Genomic DNA, 21174 nt, shown 5'->3' with positions numbered 1-21174 from the left:
ACTTTTACCTTATATCCACTTATTTATTTGTATGCTGCTTTGCCCTAGTGCATAAAAGACCTCACTATCCAGCTTCCACTTTCCAACACTGCAGAGGAAGAAATACTCAGGAATCTTTTACCCCTTTCATTCTAATCATGTTCTCTGTGCTGAGAACAGAATTTCCTGATAAGCAAACCAGGCAATAAGAGTCTGTAGCCTGCTTTATGGTGTAGGCATTACTAGTAAATGAAACTGCAAGAGCTCATTTTTCAGAACCACTATTTATGGATCCTTGTATAGGAACAGCTTGACTTCTGTTCACTAACATTGTCACAATGACATTATGTTTAAGGACTTCAGACCTATTTTTAAATGTGAATGGGCATGAATGGAAGAACTGTAGTAGCTTAGTAGTTTTTCTTCTTTTTAAAATTTGGCTGATGAGAAGCATTTTATGTGTTTTATTTGAAAGTACGAGTACAGAGGAAGTGTTGGAGGTTTGCTGTTTGATTTCTCATTTTAATAACAAACAGATATTCTTCCAAAACCTACTCTACTGTTACCTTTAGTGCAAGGCAAAAATAACAATATAGTCACAAAAGAAAAGGGACTGGGGAAAATGACTCAGAAGAGATGCTCTTTTGAACATTTGGTGTGCTCTTCATTGGTAATGAAGTATAAGACAAAGGACGTTTTTATCCAAACTGATGTTTCAATGAATAATATTGTAAAGATTACATATTTACCATGTAGTTGTTAGATTCAAGTATATAACTCTAGACATTGCAATAATTCTGTTAATAGTCCACACCTACCTTGACAAATGTTTTTCTTGGTTTTGCAGAAGCCTCACCAAATCCACTCTTCTCCATGAGTATCAAATTCTACTTTCCAAGCACCTGATCTGTCATTTCATTCCTTCTTATTAAAGACTGTCAGTTGCCATTCACCAGAGTGTCTTGCAAGTTTATCTCACGTTCTTAAGCCTTTGTTTTCCAGCTCAACACATATTCAGTGCTGAAAGTCAAACTTTTCCCTGAACACCCATTTTTCCAAAGCACCAGATCTCTGTATGTTTGTTGCAGATACTAAATAACTCCAATTCTAATACCTCTAAAAATGTCATGTCAAATGTTCTTTATAGAAGAGCTGGATGAAATCTCAGCTCCTGTTCACAGATGCCAGGATTTAGCTGCAGATCTGTTTTGATGAAATCTCAGCCCATGTTCACAGATGGCAGTTGTAGAAGGTGAGATAGGGCAAACCAGAACATTTCTGGTTCTGGTATCAGCAAGAGTGACTGGAAGTATGTTCCTGAAATATCTTTCTTCTTTATCTTTCCACAAAGTTCATGAGTATATGATAAAAAATAATTATTAGAATGTAGATTTCCAACATTAACATAAACTTTTATCATATCATGTTTTTAATCTTACTAAGCTTAAGACATACATTGAGAGATATTTCATTAGTGTGTCTACTATCATGTAAGGATCAGAAAAGATAAGTGTTATTGATCACCATTAAAAAGCCACAAGGAAGTAATTTTAATGTATATCATATTCTAAAAGAACCACCTGAATCTTTGTATGAGGACATATAAGTTGGCCTGCAATTGAACTTCCATAGAGGTTTTTTTAAGAAAATGTTAAAATTAAGAATTCCAGTTGTATGCAAAATGTGTTTCCTCTCCTGTCTTGTTTTAAAGACTCATGAAGTAAAAGTCCTGGTCTAGAATTGTCTTGAATGGATAAAAAGAGTGCATAATATTGTATAAAACTTTCAAAGTACAATGGAAGTCTAGGACAAATATAATTATTATTGTCGGTTTATCACCTCAAACATGTTGTTGTAAATGTCATGATATCAGATGAGCTTGAAAACAGGTTTCCCATTTCGCACTTTGTTTGACAAGGTCATTCATTGTGTAGAGCAGTTTAAGATGTCAGTTCTCATGGAAAGAATTGAGTTGCACTGATGTGCTTATGAGCATTCCATAAAAGTATATGATTAAAGAAGGGTTAGTCTTCTGAGTATTGTTACCCAACTGGCTTGAAATATGAGCATTTTCTTTATTGAAATATAATTTATCACAGTTAACTCCTTCTAGTTAACCATGTGTATGTTACATATGGCATATGGAAAGCCAGTTATAGTTATCCACAAAATCATATGTGAGATGTTTTTTAATGCTGCAACACAATAGTTTGTAAAGTAATTGAAATAATCTTGTTCTGCACCACATCTTCATTCTCAACAGTTGAAAAAAGAGTAAAGAAAAGATATACAGACATTTTTTATGCTTTTTATGTGTCTTCTGTCTGTTGGTAGCTTGTTTTTTATTGCCTCAGAGAAAGGCAGAAATCTTCCATTTTGCTTTAGCCATTATTGCATTGAGTTTGGGAAATTTCTCTGTTCTTTCATCAGCCAACATATTTCATCACGGAGAATAAAGTTTGCTCTCCACTGTCATTCATTTGGACTAACCTCCTCCCTTAGCACAGCTGCCTATTCTATATTTAGGCTTCTTTACAATCCCAGTAAACTATTTGATTCAGTAATTTCTTGTAGAAATGAAATTCCACAGATTAATTGTATATCATGCGAAGGAGTACGGTATCTCCTTCCATTGTGTCTGAATTCACTACCAGTTCATTTCCATGAATGACTTGTTATTATTGTGCTGGGGAGAAGAAAGACAGATTTGTCTTAACAAAATCATTCATTTTTTTAATATTTTCATTATTTTTAATATTACCATGTCTAATAAATTACAAAATATAATCAAATAGTTATATATACTACAGGCACAACTCAACTTTCCGTCTCCTTTCCTTCTCCTCTCCTCCCCTCCCCTCCCCTCCCCTCTCTCATATATCTTGCTTCTGCACAGGTGACCTTTATATTTCTGGATGCTGCTCTACATGTGAAAATCCAATGTGCAGTACATAGCTGAGGGCTAAGGTGCTGATATAGTGGCTGCCTTTGTCTTCCCCTCTTACTGTGGCCATCAGAGTGGTGAGTGGCACAGAAATATGTACACACAGATTAAAATTTGACTTTTCTCACAACTGACAATAATTATTAGGAACACATCCCTCCCCTTCCAAAGTAATCACACATAGATACCCCTCCCCCTCCCAGGAACCTCCTCTTCAACACCCTGTGTTTAATGCAATCAAATGTTAATTAACTGATATCGGTACACCTGATTGATATGCTTGGCATAACTGAACAGCAGATTCAGAAAAATGAGTATTCATGAATAGCATCACTTTACAGTTTCCATTAACAAGTCTAGCAACAGAGATAAATGTTTCAATACAGTGTATGCTCCTATCATTCTACAAATATTTTAACCAAAGCTACTTCCCATCAACCATCCTTGAAGTTCCACCTCCTCCTCCACTTCTCTCTTCTTTTTCAGTTATCAGCCAGCATGACATTTGCAGATCTGAATCCTCCCTCCAGCCTAGCTGGTACAACTTCAGCATCACATATCTCCGGTAATATCTGTATTCTAGAATTACTGCTTTATACAATTTTAACTTAACTTTTAATTTAGCTTATTCTCCCACCCCCCAGAAATAAAGTAATACTACTTGCTATTGTAAAGGAAATTCCATTTTTAAAGCACTGAAGCACTTAGAATTCCTCCTTCCATCCATCTTCTCTTCACTCCAAGCCCCTACTGCTCTGCTGCCACTTACCCACCTTTCAAAGTGTTACCTGTAAATTGCTTGTTACAAACATAAGTTACAAACCCTTCATTTAGTTGCTGAGTTGTGCAAGAAGAATGAGTGAATCGTTCAGCTTCGAAGACCAGAGGATAAGATGCAGGAATATGTAAAATGAACAGCAACAGGTTTGAGAGACATTTATGTTCACATTTAAAGCAAGCTCCTTACAAAGACAGCTTTCTTTAGTAGTCACAATAATAGTGGAAAATTGAGCTCTACATGCATGAAAATTTTTTAAAGGCTTTGCCTCTACAAAATATGGCCAAAAGCATCACTGATTAGCTGAGCCAGCACAGATACTCATCATGCCAACAGAACTATGGGGTTGTGTTGTTTTTCTGATTCATGCAACCATTTTAACCATTGAAAAGACATTTCCATAGTCCTTTCAGCACTTTGAAAAGCCCTACTTTGAGGTAAGTAAAGTAAAAACTATAGAGAGGCATAGATTTGTCTAACATCACCATGTCAGGACCAATTAATAGAACTATAATAATCCTACATAGCTTGGAGTATTCTTGATTAGACTACTGGCAGAGGACTACTAGGATTTACAGAAAGATTGCTTTTTTGTTTTCTTTTCCATTTATAATTTTTTTTGTCTGTCATTGTATATCATTTAAAATCTGCTTGCCACAATTTCTTTTTCAAGCTTGTTAGAGGCAGATGTTTCTCAGATCAAGTTTGGTCCTCTTCCTTATGAAGAAACAACAGAACCCATGCCCGCTAAAGTGAATTCGGGGTTCAGACTTTTGATTCAAAAGCTATAGAGCAGAAATTCAGGTATATATGCACCACAGCCTGTATGAGAAATTGCCATACCACCTTGTCTAAGGGCTCGTTATTTCCAGTAGCGTATATCTCTTCCTGAAAAAAAGGAAAAGATTTGGAGTATATGTTTGATATTCATTATCAGTTCTTCCAGAGTCTGATTTTTTTTTAATTTTGTAAATGAAGTTCATCAAGAATGGTTTCTGGTTTTCCATGATTGCTTGAAATCTTGTCAAATATGTTTTCCTTTCCCTGTCACTCTCATAAGGCTTGGAAAATGCTACAACTGGATCATTGCTGCATTTAAAACATCCTCACACTAATTGCAAGAAAGAGAAAAATCTTTAAAATATTCCATGTGTTTTAAAGATTATTTTCCCTTCCACTCCCAGAATGTCCCATGAGAGATGGGCTCAACGTAAAGCAGAGGTAAAAGTATTTACTTGTCTAACTGTTCTTTTCATACTATTTATTTTAAGCATGATATAATTCTGTAATTCTTGTAAGTTTTAAGAATTAGTTTGACAATAACTACAGTATCACAGTAGTATTTGTACTTTAAAATTACTGATTTATACAATTTTAACTTCACTTTTAACTTAGCTTATTTCCCAACTCACCAAAAATAAAGTAATAATACTTGCTATTGCAAAGGAAATTCCATTTTTTAAGCACTGAAGCACTTAGAATTCTTCCAGTGCACAGACCTAAGTGATGACAAGTTCACTTATGGTATAGTCCTTAAGGACACTTCTAATACCAGGGATGAGCATGTATTTACAGAGCAAACAGTAGCCATATGAAAAATGTAAGTATTTCAGGTTGGTAGAAAAGGCACGAAAGACAGGGCGAGTTCGAAAAATCAGACACACAGCACTGAAGGCAATAGATCACATGTCATTTTTTGGCCAAAATCTCTCTCAAAGTGATACTATTATTAGGAATGAGTTTGTAGAAACTTGTCAGTGAAGGAGATTGACTTGGCTAAGAACTTGACAGTCCCCGTTAATCGTCTTGAGCCAAGTATTAGTTTGGTCTGGCCTAAACATTAATAACCCCTTTACTGTGCACTGCAGCACAGGAAAATTTACAACATTGTTCCCTATGTCTTCAAGGCAAAAAAAAAAACCCAAAAAAACCCTACAAAACCCCCCAAAAAACAAAACAAAACAAAAAAATCTTGTTTTCCTTAACACAAGGGAATTGGAATGAAACTAAAATATGTGACATAGAAGGCTATGTCATCTGTGTATCCTATAACCAAGGCAGGTCAAGATGCTATCTGACAGCGACTCTGCATCTGAGTTTATTGCAATCCAAAGAGAAACAATTTCATATATATATGAATTATATATATGATATATATTGTTATGAATATATTTTTATATATGATTATATTATATACCTCATGTATATTTGTATGTGTTTGTATGCTGATGTGTACACACGGATACAATGAACAGCACAAACTGTAAAGACATAGAGATATCATCTAACTTTCTTACCGTAACAATGGTGCAGAGGCACTGTTCCATAAAAAAAAATCTTTCACCTACCTTGGGAAAAAGGCAAATCATTAACTGAGAAAGTCCAGGGACATGGCTGTGCTTACAAAAAAACATTTTAAATGGTAGTCCCAGGCATGTCTTTTTGCACCGGTGTTAGTGTGCACTCCCTTTGCCTAGAGCTGGAGAGGTCTGGCTCTCTGAGGAAGGAATGTGAAGCAGGCAGGAAAAGGAGATCCATGTGTCAGGGCCATTGATGTCAAATGGCCTCCTCACACTGCAGATGTTCAAGCATGAGCCAGGGAGTGTATGGAATAAAAAGCAGTCTGTGGAACTTTAGGAGGGGATAAATTCCGCAGAAAGCTTGCAGCATTCTTCTACATCACAAGAGAATTTCACCATCAGGGAATGGGTTCTGTACAGGATTCTCCGTATGGGCTGATCTTAGACGTACTATTGGTATATCAACATTAATTTTACACTATACCAATACTTTCCTTGAGGAAGTTAGCTCTAGCACTTGCAAGAAGCTCTAGCACAATTTGGCCATGTGCACGATTTACATGAACCAACTCTGTAGAATATATATCAGAGTTTTCTCTTCCTTTAGAAATCAATTTTTATTGACAACAAAGTCAATTCTGAGAATAAAACTTTTAAAATGGGTAAATCTTCTAGTTGTGCCAAAAAGGGATTGTTGATAATGATGGGTCTTGAATCACAGTCATAAAAATGATGACTTTATCTCATGAGACCAAATAATATAGTTGTGGGATTATTAGTTAAATTAAAATGTTCCAATCCCTCAGAAAGGAACCACAGAAATTTGAGTTGCAACCATATAATATTCCAGATATTGTATGATGAATATGTGGGTTTTTTGATTTGAAAGGTGCTACTGTTTTCCCCCAGGAAAAAAGTGAATTTGTGGCAAATGACCTGATAGAATAGTAGAAGTAATTGATGGAGTTCTGTGCAGTTCTGCAGGTGAGGTGACAGATCTGAAAAGCCTCTGACTTATTAGTTTGCCTGTCATCACAGTTTAAGGTATGACTATAGACAAAGTAAGCTAAAAAAATACAGCATAACCCAGAAAATTCTAGGGAGAAAAGAAGAATAATTCTTAACCCAATTCCCCTGTCAAGATCATTTAAAAATTATCGTTAAGATAATTCATAAATGAACATAATTGTCACTGCTAATATTTTCCTAAAATTAGGGCTTAAATTCTGAATCACTTTATATATATCTTAAAAATATTTAAAATATATTAAAGTGATCTTTAGCTATATAGTTACACATTAGGTAATTATAGGTTAACCTGTTAGACTTGTACATGATACAAGATATACAAGTGCAGAAATCTCTGCAGATTCAAAAGGCTCCCATAATAAATATTTCTTCTTATTTACACTTTAAGATAAGAATTGTTACTGCTGCTGTACACACATCATAGGCTGCCTAGGGCTACAGAGTGGAAATTTAAATTGAGAGATAAATAATTTGCCTCTTGCAGTAATAGGAAGCTGTTAATAATTTGGAAAACATTAGGGTTTTTAAATACCTGTTCCTTCAGTGTTGTGTGAATTTATAAACCGGTCAATGTAGTTCATCTAAGCTTACAGCTAAGTTTGTCAAACTGATGCACATTTTTTAAAGGAATGTTGAAACTTTTTGTAAAAGCATTTATATACTTGGAAAAGGAATGATTAAAGACAGCATCAGAGGGCATTGTTTGTCTTTTATATTTCCTGACATTCCTTCCTAATAGTGTTTTTAGGAGATGAATGCTGGCTGGCTTTTTTTGGCCACACAATGTAGTTTTAGCACAAGATAAAAACACTTAAAAGGTACAGTCTAAGTCATGGAAACAGCCAATTGTTACAGTGGAGAGAGCTTATTCAATATAAATATATAAATGAATGAAATTTTATGAATTGGACAATAAACTGTTACTGATAAACAAAGAAAAGATCCACTATAAAATACTATATATATTACTAAATGTTTGTGTCTCCTTGTTAGGCCCCAAAGACCTGCAGAATCTTTAATGACAAAGCTCTTTACCTTTGAGCGAAGTAATACAAATCTTCACCAGTTATGGAGTTGCATATTTTTAGGAAATATTTGAAAAGAAAATCATGTTCTTCTTAATTTTGATAAAGCATTCTGTTCTTGGAACGCAGGTAAAACAGATCACCAGTTCTGCTTTTTTTTCCCCAATAAACTATGTTTATTATGCCAATTCTAATTACCATGCAATCTAATGGTTTTAAGGCTTATAATTTCCACATCACTGGACATCACAAACATGAAAGCATTTTATACTGTCATTATACACCAATGTTTGCAGTTGGTTATACATATATACAGAAATTATTCACACATCTTAACCTTGCTATTTCCTCCTTTCAAGTCAACCTAATTTTACCGTGAAAGCAGCTTTTTAATAAATGGTATAAGAAATACAGCAAGGCACACATTTTTTAAAAACTTTTTTTCTCAATACCACCTCAAGAAGCATAAAAACCCAAAATATTATACTTGATTCAGTAGAATGTCAACAGTTTCTAATATACAACACCATGTAGTTGTTTCTTGAAGTGTTGCATAGATTAAATTTTTAAATTAAATAAATAAAATGCCATTTATTTTAATTGCTTAATTCCTATTCAATCAGGAGGACTAATGACTTCTTTTTGCTGCAATCCAACAAAACTGTCACTTAAGAAGTAAAATAGTTTCAATAAACTTATGCATTATACAGATAAATATTAAATTTGATACATAAAATAGAAGAGCACTGACAGGTACAATTCTGAAAAGAGGAACCAGACTGATCATGAATTCTGCAGAACTTCAAAGAACAGAATCAGTGATAAGTAGTAGAGGAGCATCCAATTTAGGAAGGGGAGGTTATTAGAGGTAGCTTGGGAGAGGAATCCATATGAAAGCAAATGGCCTTGCTACAATGCAAAATGATCACTGACATTGGACTAGCATATGCAGCCTGATCACAAAGCCAACATGGACAAATCACATTTGGAAAGAAAATTTATCTTGGGAGTCAGTGTAATGAAAGGCAGTGATACAATGGAATTGAAGGTCATCCCAGGGTTTACAGGATGAACCCGCACCTGAATTGCAGCCCAGTTTCTAAAAGGAAACAAAAAAGTAATAGTAGGTTACAGAAAATGAAGTTTTATTTGCAAAACATAGGTCTTCCAGAACAATCATAGATAGTCATTAAATGGTCATATGCCAGAGCCTTTAATGCAGAAGCATACAGTAGGCAAACAATGACTTTTAACAGCCTGAGGTACAAGTTGGTGTAAAAAATGAACTGATGTAGAAAACTCATTGATTTTCATAAACACTTTGTTTCTAAAGAAATTAGAGTATTCATCACATTTGACTTTTTCCCTGGATCCTGTTCTCATCCTTACCTGTGAACTTACCTTCAGCACACTCAGAAGTGCACCAATCAATGAAAACACAGAAATTTTCAAAAGTTAAGCAACAAAAAGATCTACCCATCAATTATTTTAATATTTGTGCAAACATATATAATAAAATTTCAATGAAGAGGAAAGGATTGTCACATAAGTACTCATGAATAGAACTGCATTTTTAAATTGCAAATAACTATTTAGACACTTCTAGTACCAGTGATGAGCCAAATTTGCATACTATGGAATTATCCAGCTCAGAATATAGAGTTAAACTATTCAGCAAAGAGCACAGGCTTATGATGAGGATTATGAAGAAATAACTGTCAGAATACAGCTCAAAGATTAGTGCAAAGCACATCTCACAGGTATTTCCTAGGAGGCACTCCAGACATGCATTATGTGCCTTCCAAGTTAAGCAGGAATATCTGGATCTATCCAGTGACCTTCTTCTTTGATCTTCTTTGCTGCAACTGACCACCACCCTCCCCATTTAGATGAGAAATACACTTACTTGAAAATAGTAAAAGCTCAACAGTTTGTTTAGATATTAATGAAGAACTGATCTGAATAAAGAGGAAGATTGTATCAAAAGGTATCTACAACTCTGGCATGAGTTGCACATATCTAGACTAAGAAAAGTCTCACTGATGGATTATGACAAGTTTTTCAAAAATTCACAGACAATACAAGACTATCTGGTTTTTTAGATTTTTTTAAAGTCATCTACTGTAAGGAGCTAAAAAAGTCAGACTGATTTAAACTCTATAAAGAAACTTCATAGTATTTACTTCCCTATAAAAACTTCCAGGAAATAAAGGATAAGCAAAGATTTAGATTATTCTGGTAGTTCCAGTCTCTAAAAGTAAAATATTACATATTAACTATTGTGTAAACTTGCATATTATTTTTCTCCTGCAGTAAATAATTAACAGTCTTTTGCATTTATGTACCATCTTTTATCTGTGGATCTCAAAATATTTTTAAGTAAGTAAATCATGCTTCATAGGTCCCATGGATCATTATTCTTATTCTTTTTTTGCTAAAGAAACTCAGACAAGGAAGGAATAAGTCATAAAAAAAAATCTATTGCTGAGCAGGAAATAACAGTCAGGCTTTCTGGGCACCAGTCCTGGTAATGGTAAGTGGCAGGATATTCTAGCTAACATTGCAGCACTGTCAGATAAAATCAATTTAGGTTTCTTAGTCCAAGTAAATGATATTTTCCCTAAATTAAGTTAAAACTTAAATTACAGAAGGAAGGAAATAGCTTTTGGACTTACTTGTAGGAACTAACAGATTACATATAGAATTCTAAGGTGTCCTCTAGAAAAGACTTTGGACAGAACACATAAACCTCCTTAATGTATTGATATCTATGCATATTGAATATGTAACTAAAAATTCCCATCCCATTGGTGAGTCATAGGTCACAGTGACAGCAGAAGATCACCTGATTTCACGTACAGAAAGATAGTTTTTTCAAGGTGACCCCTCATTGAGAAATAAAATCAGCATAGCTTTATGAGCACCTCTGTTGAAGATCTCCGTGTTGGCTCATCTAAGAGACCAGTCAGTGCTGACAGAGATATTTTTGAGCCTGCCTATATAATTTTTATAATTTTCCCACAATGGTCTTTTTTTAATTTTTTTTCTTTTTTTTTTGGTAGCACACTACTAAATAACAGCATTGCAATATTTGGCAAAAATATTTATTCACTACTAGTTTTATTCTTCTGTACAGCCAAAGTAAATACTGAAACAGTACAAAATCAACCTACATTTGAAATCATGCCTTTTTCAACTTTGAATTCTCGGTATGCTTTTAAGGTACACATATACTATAGATTATTTTTCTCTAAGTATTGCAGCTACACATGGAATTACACATTTAAATGAGCTTACAGCACAGGTGCTACAGGGAAAATAATGGTGTTTGCCATTTATCTTTCAAATTAAATAATATGTTTTTAAATAGTAACTTTTTTCATAATACACTTATGGGAACAACATTTATCTGTCACATTTTAAAAGATGTATTAGTAATAAATGTAAATTACCTTTGGAAAATCAGTAATTAGCCTCATCAAAAAATAAACAATCTGCCACCAAAAAGATAATCTTTAGCATAGTTAAGTATAATAACTGTTATTTGAATAAGTTAACAAATTAGGATAGATTGCTTCTGTAATTCATTCCCCATAGCATGAGAGATGAAGTTAAAACATCAAGCTTGTGAATGGGGGAAGGGAGCTCAGACTTTAGTGAAACCAAACCTAGCAGCTCATATTTTCATTTTTTGTGTGCCTGAGATACACTATATGTATTCCAAACTTCACTATTGGGAATAATACAGTACAGAATTTCCATGGAAGCAATGCTATATGTACCAGTTGAGAAACCAGCGTATCTTCCTAAATATAAAAAGTGGGATGTAGCGTGAAGGGTTTGTTAGCTTCAAATTAATTTGTCAACTGCTGGGCAAAAATTGGAAACTATAACCTAACCATATTAAATTGTTGCATACAAATTCTGCATTACATTTTATTGCATTGTGGGGCATTTATTAATAACTCTATCCTCTGTGTCCTCACACCAACTGCATATTGTCATATCCCAGTCTTATGAAAAAAACAGCTGGCTACCATGCAAGTAACTATGAAGTTCTGAAACGTGAGGAAAGGTTTATACAGTATTTTGAGATCCTCAGAGGAAAAGTACTAATGAATTGAAAAGATGTTATTATCTTCATCAGTGAAAGAATGAGAACAAGAATAAAATCACACTCACTCTAGCAAGTATTCTTCCTCAAATCAATATTATAAAAATAAGTGAAAAAAAATAAGAAAACTAATAAACCAGTAATTTAGGAAAGCTTATGTTTACATAATTATCACTTATCAACCTCAGACTTTTGTCAGCATCTCAATTTCCAAATAGAAGCTTCTATATACATATAATCCATTTAATGTGATTCTAGAATACATTGTATCATTTATGAGTTTTGTAATTCCTAGTTGATTTCCAGTGCTTCTCCGGTTGTTTGGATGTGTCCAAGTATTAACCTAATTGACAATCAGCAGGTAATGGTAGCCTATTTCAAGGCCATTCCAGAAATATCCTCTTTGCTATGATGGTTCCAAGACAATGCATTAGTCAAATAGATATGTGTTGAGATAGTGGCAAGCTGTAGACTATTGCTGTCATAACCTAAAGGCTTTGCTAGATATATTTTTACATACGTGAATGTGCAAATACTGGGTAAACCACCAATATATGTAAATGAAAAGCCCAAAGCATAGTAATATACCATAGCAAAATCAGGAGATGTGGGAGTTAGATCCCTAAGAGCAGAAAAACAATCTGTATAAACAGGACGAAATACTCTGCTACAGCTATGTAGTTGCAATAGGAGAGCACTAGTGGTTTCAGTGGGCAGTGATGAATAACAGCCTTTTCTCCTAGCAACATTGAGGAATCATAGCATAACTTAGGTTGGAAGGAAACTTGAACGTCAGCTGGCCCAACCTCCTGCTCAAGGAAGGGCTATTTTCAAAGGTAGACAAGATTATTCAGGGCCATGTCCACTCGAATTTTGAAAATCTCCATGGATGGAGATTCCAGAATTTCCCAGGGAAACCTGGTCCCATGCTTAGCCTTTCTACAGCTTCTGGCAAGCAGCGGCATTTGGAATTGGATTGGCATTTGGAGTTGCCATGCTGGCTGTGGTCTACTAGAAGAGTGTTTCCAAAGACTAATGGCATTCCATGTAGCTATGCTGGCTTTTGCCACAGAACCACTAGTGAGATTCACAGCAGCTGTGCTACATGCTAGGAACTGATTCAAAAGTTGCTTTGTAGATCTTCTTCTGTTGTTAAATGTGCAGTAATAGTTGAGCATTTATGTGAGGTCAGAAACTCCAGATCTGAACCACTTTCAAATTTTGGAAGAGACTAGGTCCACCTTTTCATCTTAGGTTCCACCATCTTATTTATGTTTCAAAATGCTTACCACAAAATAGAACCAAAGCTTGCAGTAAGCTGTGTGGCTATGAGTTTCCATCTGCTTTGGTATTCAGGTCTTTATTCTACACTACCCCCACACTATACTCTTTAATGATGCTGCAAAGATTTCTTGTTATCATAACCTCAGCTTTTGGTCTAACATTGTGTTGTAATAATTGGGTTCTTAATAATGGCCTACTGAATTTAAATCATGGTAAACTGACATCCAGAGATGACTTATTATCTCTCTATTCTCCAGTATGCTTAGCCATTCTTCTTGTTTTGTCTGCAAATATTGTAGAACTCCAACTCACTAGGCACCCAAAATTCTTGTAGGACTGCAGGTTCAGCTTCATCAAGTGCTTCTGAACCCCTCCCAAGGCCGGCTTACTGTGTAGAAGAGCATCAATGAGTGGAGCTTGTTTCTGGTTCCACAGCTCAGTTGAGGAGGGAAGAAGATATTACTTTTGAAGAGTTCCCAAGTTCTGCAAGATAGCAGATTTGTTCCAGATGGGAGCAGCTCCCGTCAATGCAAAGCCAAAGGGCAAAAAGCCATTAGTATTTGCTGCATTTGTTGACTAGTGGCATGTAAATTAGGATTATAGTGCAATCAAAACAAATGATATAGCACTGTAATGAAATAGAAGCCCTGGCTGGCAATTCATCTCCTTTCATTGTACAAAAATGTAAAAAAATTCCCAAAACCTAAAAAAAGCTAAAAAAAAAAAAAAAAAGTGCAACTCGTAGAGTACATACCTGTTTCTAGAATAATGTACGTGCCTTGAGATGGTTACATTCTATCTGTGCATATTTATATGTCTTTCCTTATGAAGTTTCAGGAGATTTTCTTCACAAGTAAGAGTTTTTCTGTTCTGATGCAAAACGTCCTTTTTCTGCGAATGGCCAGGCTTTATCTGAAACTCTATAGCTGAAGCCTCTTCAGAAGCAGCAACACATCCTTTGTGCTCTTCAGTTCCAGATGATTTCCCTGTAATACTCTTTTTAGTGCTAAGCTCTGGAGAATTCTTTTCAAAACTTTCAGTCTGTCCATCTGAAATCAGCAAATCATCATCAGCATTTTTCAAATTGTTTGATGCATTATGTTTGTTAGGATTTGGGACATTGATATTATTGTCATTCCCACATAAAAAAGATAAATCCCTACCTTCAGGTGAACTTTTAACTTCTAATGACTCTGGAGTCACTTCACCTAGTGGCTCTGCAGATGTTTCAGAAATAGGGTTAGAAATAGGTTGCTGCTGCTCAACTTGTGCTTCAGGAGAACCAGTAGAAATGGATTGCTGCTGCTCAACCCATTCTTCCTCAGGACAGGCTTCAAAAAAGCATTCAATATTTTCTCTCTCATCTGTGAAGTCCAGTGGCACAGGAGTGCTGCTCTTTTCCTCTATGTATTTGAATACTTCTCCACAGTCACTATCATGAGAAGAAAGTGAAAGGTAAGAATAGAAGTCCCCTTTTCTTAGATGGATGGGTCTATGAGAGTGTTCTAACACTTTTTCCTTGATCTGTGCTAATGAAGCTGGAGCAGATGACTCACATTCAGGCTGTGACTTACTTTTCAAAGCTGTTGATGCCATGTCTATTATCTCCTTCACAAAATTGTGTACTGAGCCATCCTCCATGGGTTTTTTATCAAAATCAGCAGATTCACAGTTACAGCACAAATCAAGATCATTGGCTGAGGAAATGCATTCTGCTTTACTGGATTTCAAGGTAGCACAGCAATCAGCAAATTTTTCAGTAATGCTTGTTCTGTGTTGTTGACCATTAGGCAAGGATGCCTGTAAAGCTGTACCTTGCATGTCTACAGAACTAATTTCTGAGGAAGATTCAAGACAAGGCTTTTTAGCAGGAGAGGAAGCAACAGAGTTATGATCAGGTTGAAGATGACTTTGACATTCTTTTGGAGGGTTTCTGAATCCAGCTGAGGACTGAATAGTCTCTTTACTGTCCATACGTGAATCATCTGAACTGTCTGTAAATGCTTCACAGACACAACCTTCATTTTCAGCTTCTCTAACATCAAGTGATGCATGAGTTTTGGGTGTTGCTGCTATTTTAACAACACCTTCCTTTTGACTGCCAAGAGTATTTTCAACATTGCCATTCTCCATATCATCCACAAGCTGATCCTTCACAACCTGGGAGATGTCTTTCACTGGGTGACTCTTTGTCCCTTTTTCATGATCACATGGTATATTCTTACTATTGCCATTATTTTCTGACATTTTCTGTACTGAACAATTCAATAGTGTTTCAATGCTTAATGTATCTGTGGCTTTAGATGTCTCGTTACTAACTTCTTTACTGTGCTGAATTTCATCACAGAGGTTACTTTTTCTTTTCTCCCTTGTCAAAGAAAATTTTGGTCTAATCCAGGTTTGGAGTTCATTTTTTATATAATCAAGTCCTGAAATTAAATTGCATTCTTCATAAATATCCTCATCAGTTGCTATACTGGAGTCGTCATCTTCATCTTTGATACCTAGCTCTTCCTCAGTTAAGGTAAGAGTGGAACTTGAAAGCAAATCACTGTCATCTTCATCATCAGTACAAGCAGAAGTGCAGGAGACGTTAACAATCATGCTGACATTGACATCGCTCTCATCAGCTACAGACCTATTAAGATGTTTTCTAAATGATGCATTTGAATCTGGTATTTTATTTCTGTGCAGTACAATGTCTTCAGAGCAGAGAGAAAGATCCTCGCTGCTGCTGAGTTCGGTGAGAGAAGCTGCTGAATCTTCATTGATCGAAGATGCAACATCTAGAGACAGCTGTCCAGTAAAAGACATTTTTTGAGAGCTACTTTGGAGTGTTATATCAGAGATGCTGCGCTTTATCTTTTGATCTGAAGGACTCTGGATATTCTCTAAGCGATTCAAAAGATCTAATGTCCTTTTACTGAGCTCTCCAACGGAATCACTGCTTGCACTTATGTCTCCTGAGCCATGATGACTAAAAAGATCTTCATTGCTTTTGTAGGAAGTCAGCCAGCTCTCCAAAGAGGTACTTCGCTGAAGACCATCTCCACTTTTAAAAATACCTGAGCTGAATAAATCCCCTACTACAGACAGAGATTCTAATGAAGAACTACGAGATAAAGCTGAAACCAGTCTTGTATTCTCTGTAAGAGTAAATTTTCTTACAGTTTCTGCAGATTTGCAGCAATTGGGATCTGATTCTCCACAAATACTTGCCAGAGTATGGTCATGAATAAACTCATCTGGTTGTGACTCTACAGACTTATGTTCAGAGTTACCAGGCATTTTATCAAAACAAATGTCATTAAACAAACTACCCTCTGTATGTGTTTTTTCAATTTGTGATTGTTTCATTATCACTGGTAATTTGAATTTGGAGCCTTGAAGATATGAGTAATCATAAAATGTAAACACGTCATGTTTTCCTTGCAATTCTTCTAGAGAAACAGGGTTAGACATGGTAATGTTGTCCAAATCCTCACCATTTTCACTTCCACAACATGCAGAAGGTGCCAACTGGAAATCGTCTGAGAGACTAGCATGGTCTTCTTCATCTTGCTTTATTTTTTGATGTATTACATCATCCACTTGACTTTCCACATGCCCAATTTCAGGATTACTCTGAGTGCTTTCAATATCATTTAGCAAAAAAATTTCTGAATTATTTGTAGTTTCTGTATCACATTCACTCACTATCCCACTCTCACTCTCAGAATGCCTGCTTATGTTTCCACTCTGATACATATAGGTATAAGGTTTTGTCAGTGTGGTCCCCCCTATTAGATCTGGCAGGGATTTGGTAGATGAAAATGATGAGTCTTTACTAAGACTTTTGTTTAAAATGTTAGACTGTGTTACATTGGAGAGTCTGGATGTTTTTTTCAAAAAAGGTATGTGGTTTTTTTCTGATAATTCAATATTATGAAGACTATAGACCTGATAGACATGAGGATTTGGAGGGGAAGTAATGTTGGAACAATAAAGAGGACTTCCACGACTACTGATACTTTCGTCTTCATTCACATCATTATCACCACATTCTCCTGAAGCAGGTTTCTGGTTTAGGTCATCCTTCTTGAGCTCCTGATCAGGATCGCTTAAGTCTTCATGAATACTGATCAGCTTATTGCTTATGTCAGTTTCGTCCCATTCTAGTGCATCTTCACTTGGACCATTTAGATCCATCAGACTGGGATCAATAACATTCAGAGGCTCCTGTAAAAGAAAAAGTTAAAGATTAAAAGTATTTACAGCTGTACTTTAAATGCTTCCACTGAAATCACGCAAGTAAGTTAATAGGAGTAAAGTACATTTTTGGAACAATGATCAGTAATTTTTTTATGTTAATTTTGCTATGTTATCAGTTAATTTTGTTATGTTTGTGTGTGCCATTAAAACAATCAATTAAAATTAAACCTATTGCATTTTGCATGATTTCTTAGCGTTCTCACTTTTTTCCTATTTGCTGTCAAAATATAATACAGAAATTTGACTTTTCTTTAATAGACTTTAATTGTGCTTAGTCACTCTATATGTAATAAGTTTTAACCATTCTGCAGAATCACATAGGAGTGTGTTAGTAAAAAACATGCAATTATGTTGGATATACGAAAATGTCTCTTAACTACCTAAAGTTTAGAAGATATAAAGGATTTATTAAAGGATTTTTGAAATGTTTCTAACAAACTTTTGTGTTGTCATCCTTAAAACACGAGACTTGATGAGTTTTTGTTAAAGTTTCTATTTATTCATTACTTACTAAGAAAGGCAGTACTAGTGATCAGTAAGTAGGCCTAATGAATGTAAATGTCTTCAGCTGAAAATCAATCAGTCTAATCAAATACTACAAAAATTTCAAATATTGTGTCCTCATACCTTTCTCTGGTAAATAAATCGTTGAGCTAAACTTAATTTGCTTTTTTAAAGACTTTTGTAGCTTTCTAGTAATATTTGTTATTATTACTCAGAACACATAGTAACAAGAATTGTTCCTTCTAAAAACATGTGGGAGAGGAAGAACACCTTGACAGCTTTGCTCACTGAAATGTGATGTGTCAAGTGGCCAACAGCACCAAATCACCTTAAACTCTTCAAATAAGACTGAAGTGGGCCCTGAAAACAAATAAATTTCACTTTATTTTTCTATTTATTGGGAAGCCTCCATTTTAGAGAAGGCTATGCTTATACCTCGTCTTGTAATAGAACTGTTGACTAATGCAGAATTGTTTAGTTTAAACAATCTGAACAGCTGAAGAATGATCACTGTATCCAGAAACACAAGCACTTTTTCCAAAAAAAACCCTTTCAACTCTTATCTTTTTCTCTCCCTAGTTTTCTTTGAGCAAGTGTTGTTTTTCAAATACAGCATTGATATCCTGCCATACAGCAACAGCAAATAACAAAAAAAACATAAAGTAACTGAAATAAAAGCAGATAAAATGAGGCTTTAGTCCAACAAAGTGCAGTTGTGCACAACTTAGTTACTGACTTAGATTCATCAAGACTTGGACGAGATTAATTGTGCAGGGAAAGGCACGTATCTCTGACTTCGATTCTCAGCTGGAAACACTCTTTGAAGTAGGAACTAAAGCTGCTCAGCCCTTTTGTGAGAAATCATGGGATGTTCTCCAAAAGCTCAAAAGTTAGGACACTGATTTTGGTCATGGGACACTTTGTCAGCCTGAGCATAAGAGACATGAACCAGGTTATCATTCTCTCAGAAAAAACCTTACCTACATGCCGTTCTGAAACCTGCTTCTCCTGTGTCAATTTGCATAAAACAATTAAATATTAATTCAGTCATAGATGAGGAAAATTTTTTCCTGCAGTGCTGTGTTCAGCACATTTGAACAGCAAGAGGCACAGGTAGGTCCAAATGTCTGCTGAGTGACTAATTACAGGTATAGGTGGCATTATTTCTATGCAAGACACAAGGCTATACCATTCTGGTATGTCCAGTAAACCAAAGGCTAAAACAATCAAATGACATCAGGAAGAATTATTTTCTCCAAACTGGGCAGAGTAGCTATCCACCATTCAGCAGGGTGATACGATTATTAATTTATTTGATAAAGCAGGGCACTCTCCCTGTAAGATGAATCTGTGTCCTCATACTTCATTGGGCTTAGGTGTAATGTAGGTCTCTGAGTACTGCAGCTGTGTTAGGGTATAATAATGGGCAGAAATACAGGTGCCAAAGAATTTTTCCTCCTTAGCAGGTAGGGAGGCCTTTGGCATTTTGTGAATCTGTCATGTCTAATGTTGAAGGCTAGAGTCTCTTTGTGGATCTACCTATCCCAAAGGTTTTATAGAGTACGTTTGTTACAGTCCTTTTTTACCCCCGTGAGATACTGGCTAATGTTAAATTCCCAGGAAAACACCCATTTGCTGGAAAACTATGCCTATCAGAGCAGCTCTGTACATTGCGGAGTTCAGAAATTCTTATTTGGATTTGCATTTACTGTGTTTTCATAATGGCTCTTGGTTGGTTCTTAGTTTCCCACGTGCAGCTGACCCTTAACCAACCTGCAAGTAAAATGCAAGAGAATTACAATAATTAAGTTAATTTAAAAACTTGTTAGATTAAAATAAAATCAGATAAAATGACTAATTTTCTCTATGGCATGTTTTATGACTCTGTTGAACTCAACATTAGGAAGACATTGCTGTGGAAAGTTTCCTAAACTGCACAATTTTACTGTTTTAAGCTTCTGCCAGCTGCAAGAAGAAATTACTGAAGGCAGGAATTCAGCAGCAGGTTCCAAGGATTTTATGTTCCATAGAATCTGATTTTGTTTCTCAAAACAAAACATTTGGTCCTTATTGGTCAGGAAGATAACCTTCCCCCTGTAAATCAGCACTTGGCTGCCGTGTTTGTTCAGCAAGGCTGATGGACTAAAACAATAAAACATTTAGAGTCGTGACCTCAGCCCATTCATCTTCACTGAGTGCTCCCCACTTCAAAGCCTACTTTTTTGTTCTTCAAATGCACATGCTTTTCTGATGCCTGGTATACACTCAGTTTTGTGGGCAAAGCTATGATGGTAAGGGATTTTATTTTATTTATTTATTTTACTTTCCTTCCGATTATTAGTTATGCTTGAAAAGACTAACTAACTAAAATAGTCATTTTACCAACATAGCTTTCTCTCTCCAAGGAACTGACTGAATTGATATTAGTGAATTACTACTGTTGTTAAAAGCATCATATCCCTTGAAGTAAAACTTTAGTGCTTATCAGTTCCATTGGCAGCCCTTCCCAAGTTCTAACTGAAGCAAATCACCTGGCTTAAGTCACAGACATTATGTATTTGGCATTTTTAATAGGGGTATATATTTTTGCCTTCTTTTTTTACAAAATTTAGTGAACTGCTCAAATAAGAAAGAGGCTTTAGACTTTGAGGCAGTTGTTGGAGAGAGTACACCATTGTCTCTTGAATAAATCTCTGGAGTGAAAAATGGAAGGTGGTGTCACTCCAGCCTGTGTTTGCACTGACAGTAATAGCAACGTAAAAAGCAGGAATCTCTAAGGACTATTTTTATCGGATGTCTCTTTTCAGGATGGTCAGTGGAGAGGTAGGGTGCTGAATAATTAGAGTTATTATGATAGTAATAGATTATTAGGTCTTGCCAGTAGAGTGTTTAAAATTTTCCAAACTGATCCTTTACTTGGTGTTATACAGAGGAGGGCACAACATCATAAGTACTGAATGGTATCA

At 35.5% G+C, this 21174-nt stretch overlaps 1 protein-coding gene across 9 annotated transcripts in view; it reads right to left on the bottom strand.

The window, feature by feature from the left end:
* The window catches only part of AKAP6 (A-kinase anchoring protein 6), a 314923-nt gene that overhangs the window by 36398 nt on the left and 257351 nt on the right, over positions 1 to 21174 (bottom strand). For 4 of the 9 annotated variants that reach the window (XM_064658564.1, XM_064658569.1, XM_064658565.1 and 1 more), the window contains 2 exons: positions 14208 to 17671; positions 8006 to 9154 (listed from right to left, as the gene is read on the bottom strand). In XM_064658564.1, the coding sequence (XP_064514634.1) occupies positions 14249 to 17671 (3423 nt within the window). In that variant the 3' untranslated portion in view covers positions 8006 to 9154; positions 14208 to 14248. Of the gene's footprint in view, positions 1 to 3846; positions 6050 to 8005; positions 9155 to 14207; positions 17672 to 21174 lie in introns of those variants that run through there. The other 5 variants (XR_010431376.1, XM_064658570.1, XM_064658567.1 and 2 more) reach the window with 5 other exon arrangements.

Source organism: Pseudopipra pipra, chromosome 6, assembly GCF_036250125.1.
Source record: "Pseudopipra pipra isolate bDixPip1 chromosome 6, bDixPip1.hap1, whole genome shotgun sequence".
In the NCBI taxonomy this organism is placed as follows: Eukaryota; Metazoa; Chordata; class Aves; order Passeriformes; family Pipridae; genus Pseudopipra; species Pseudopipra pipra.
This window is presented reverse-complemented; position numbering and strand designations above follow the sequence as displayed.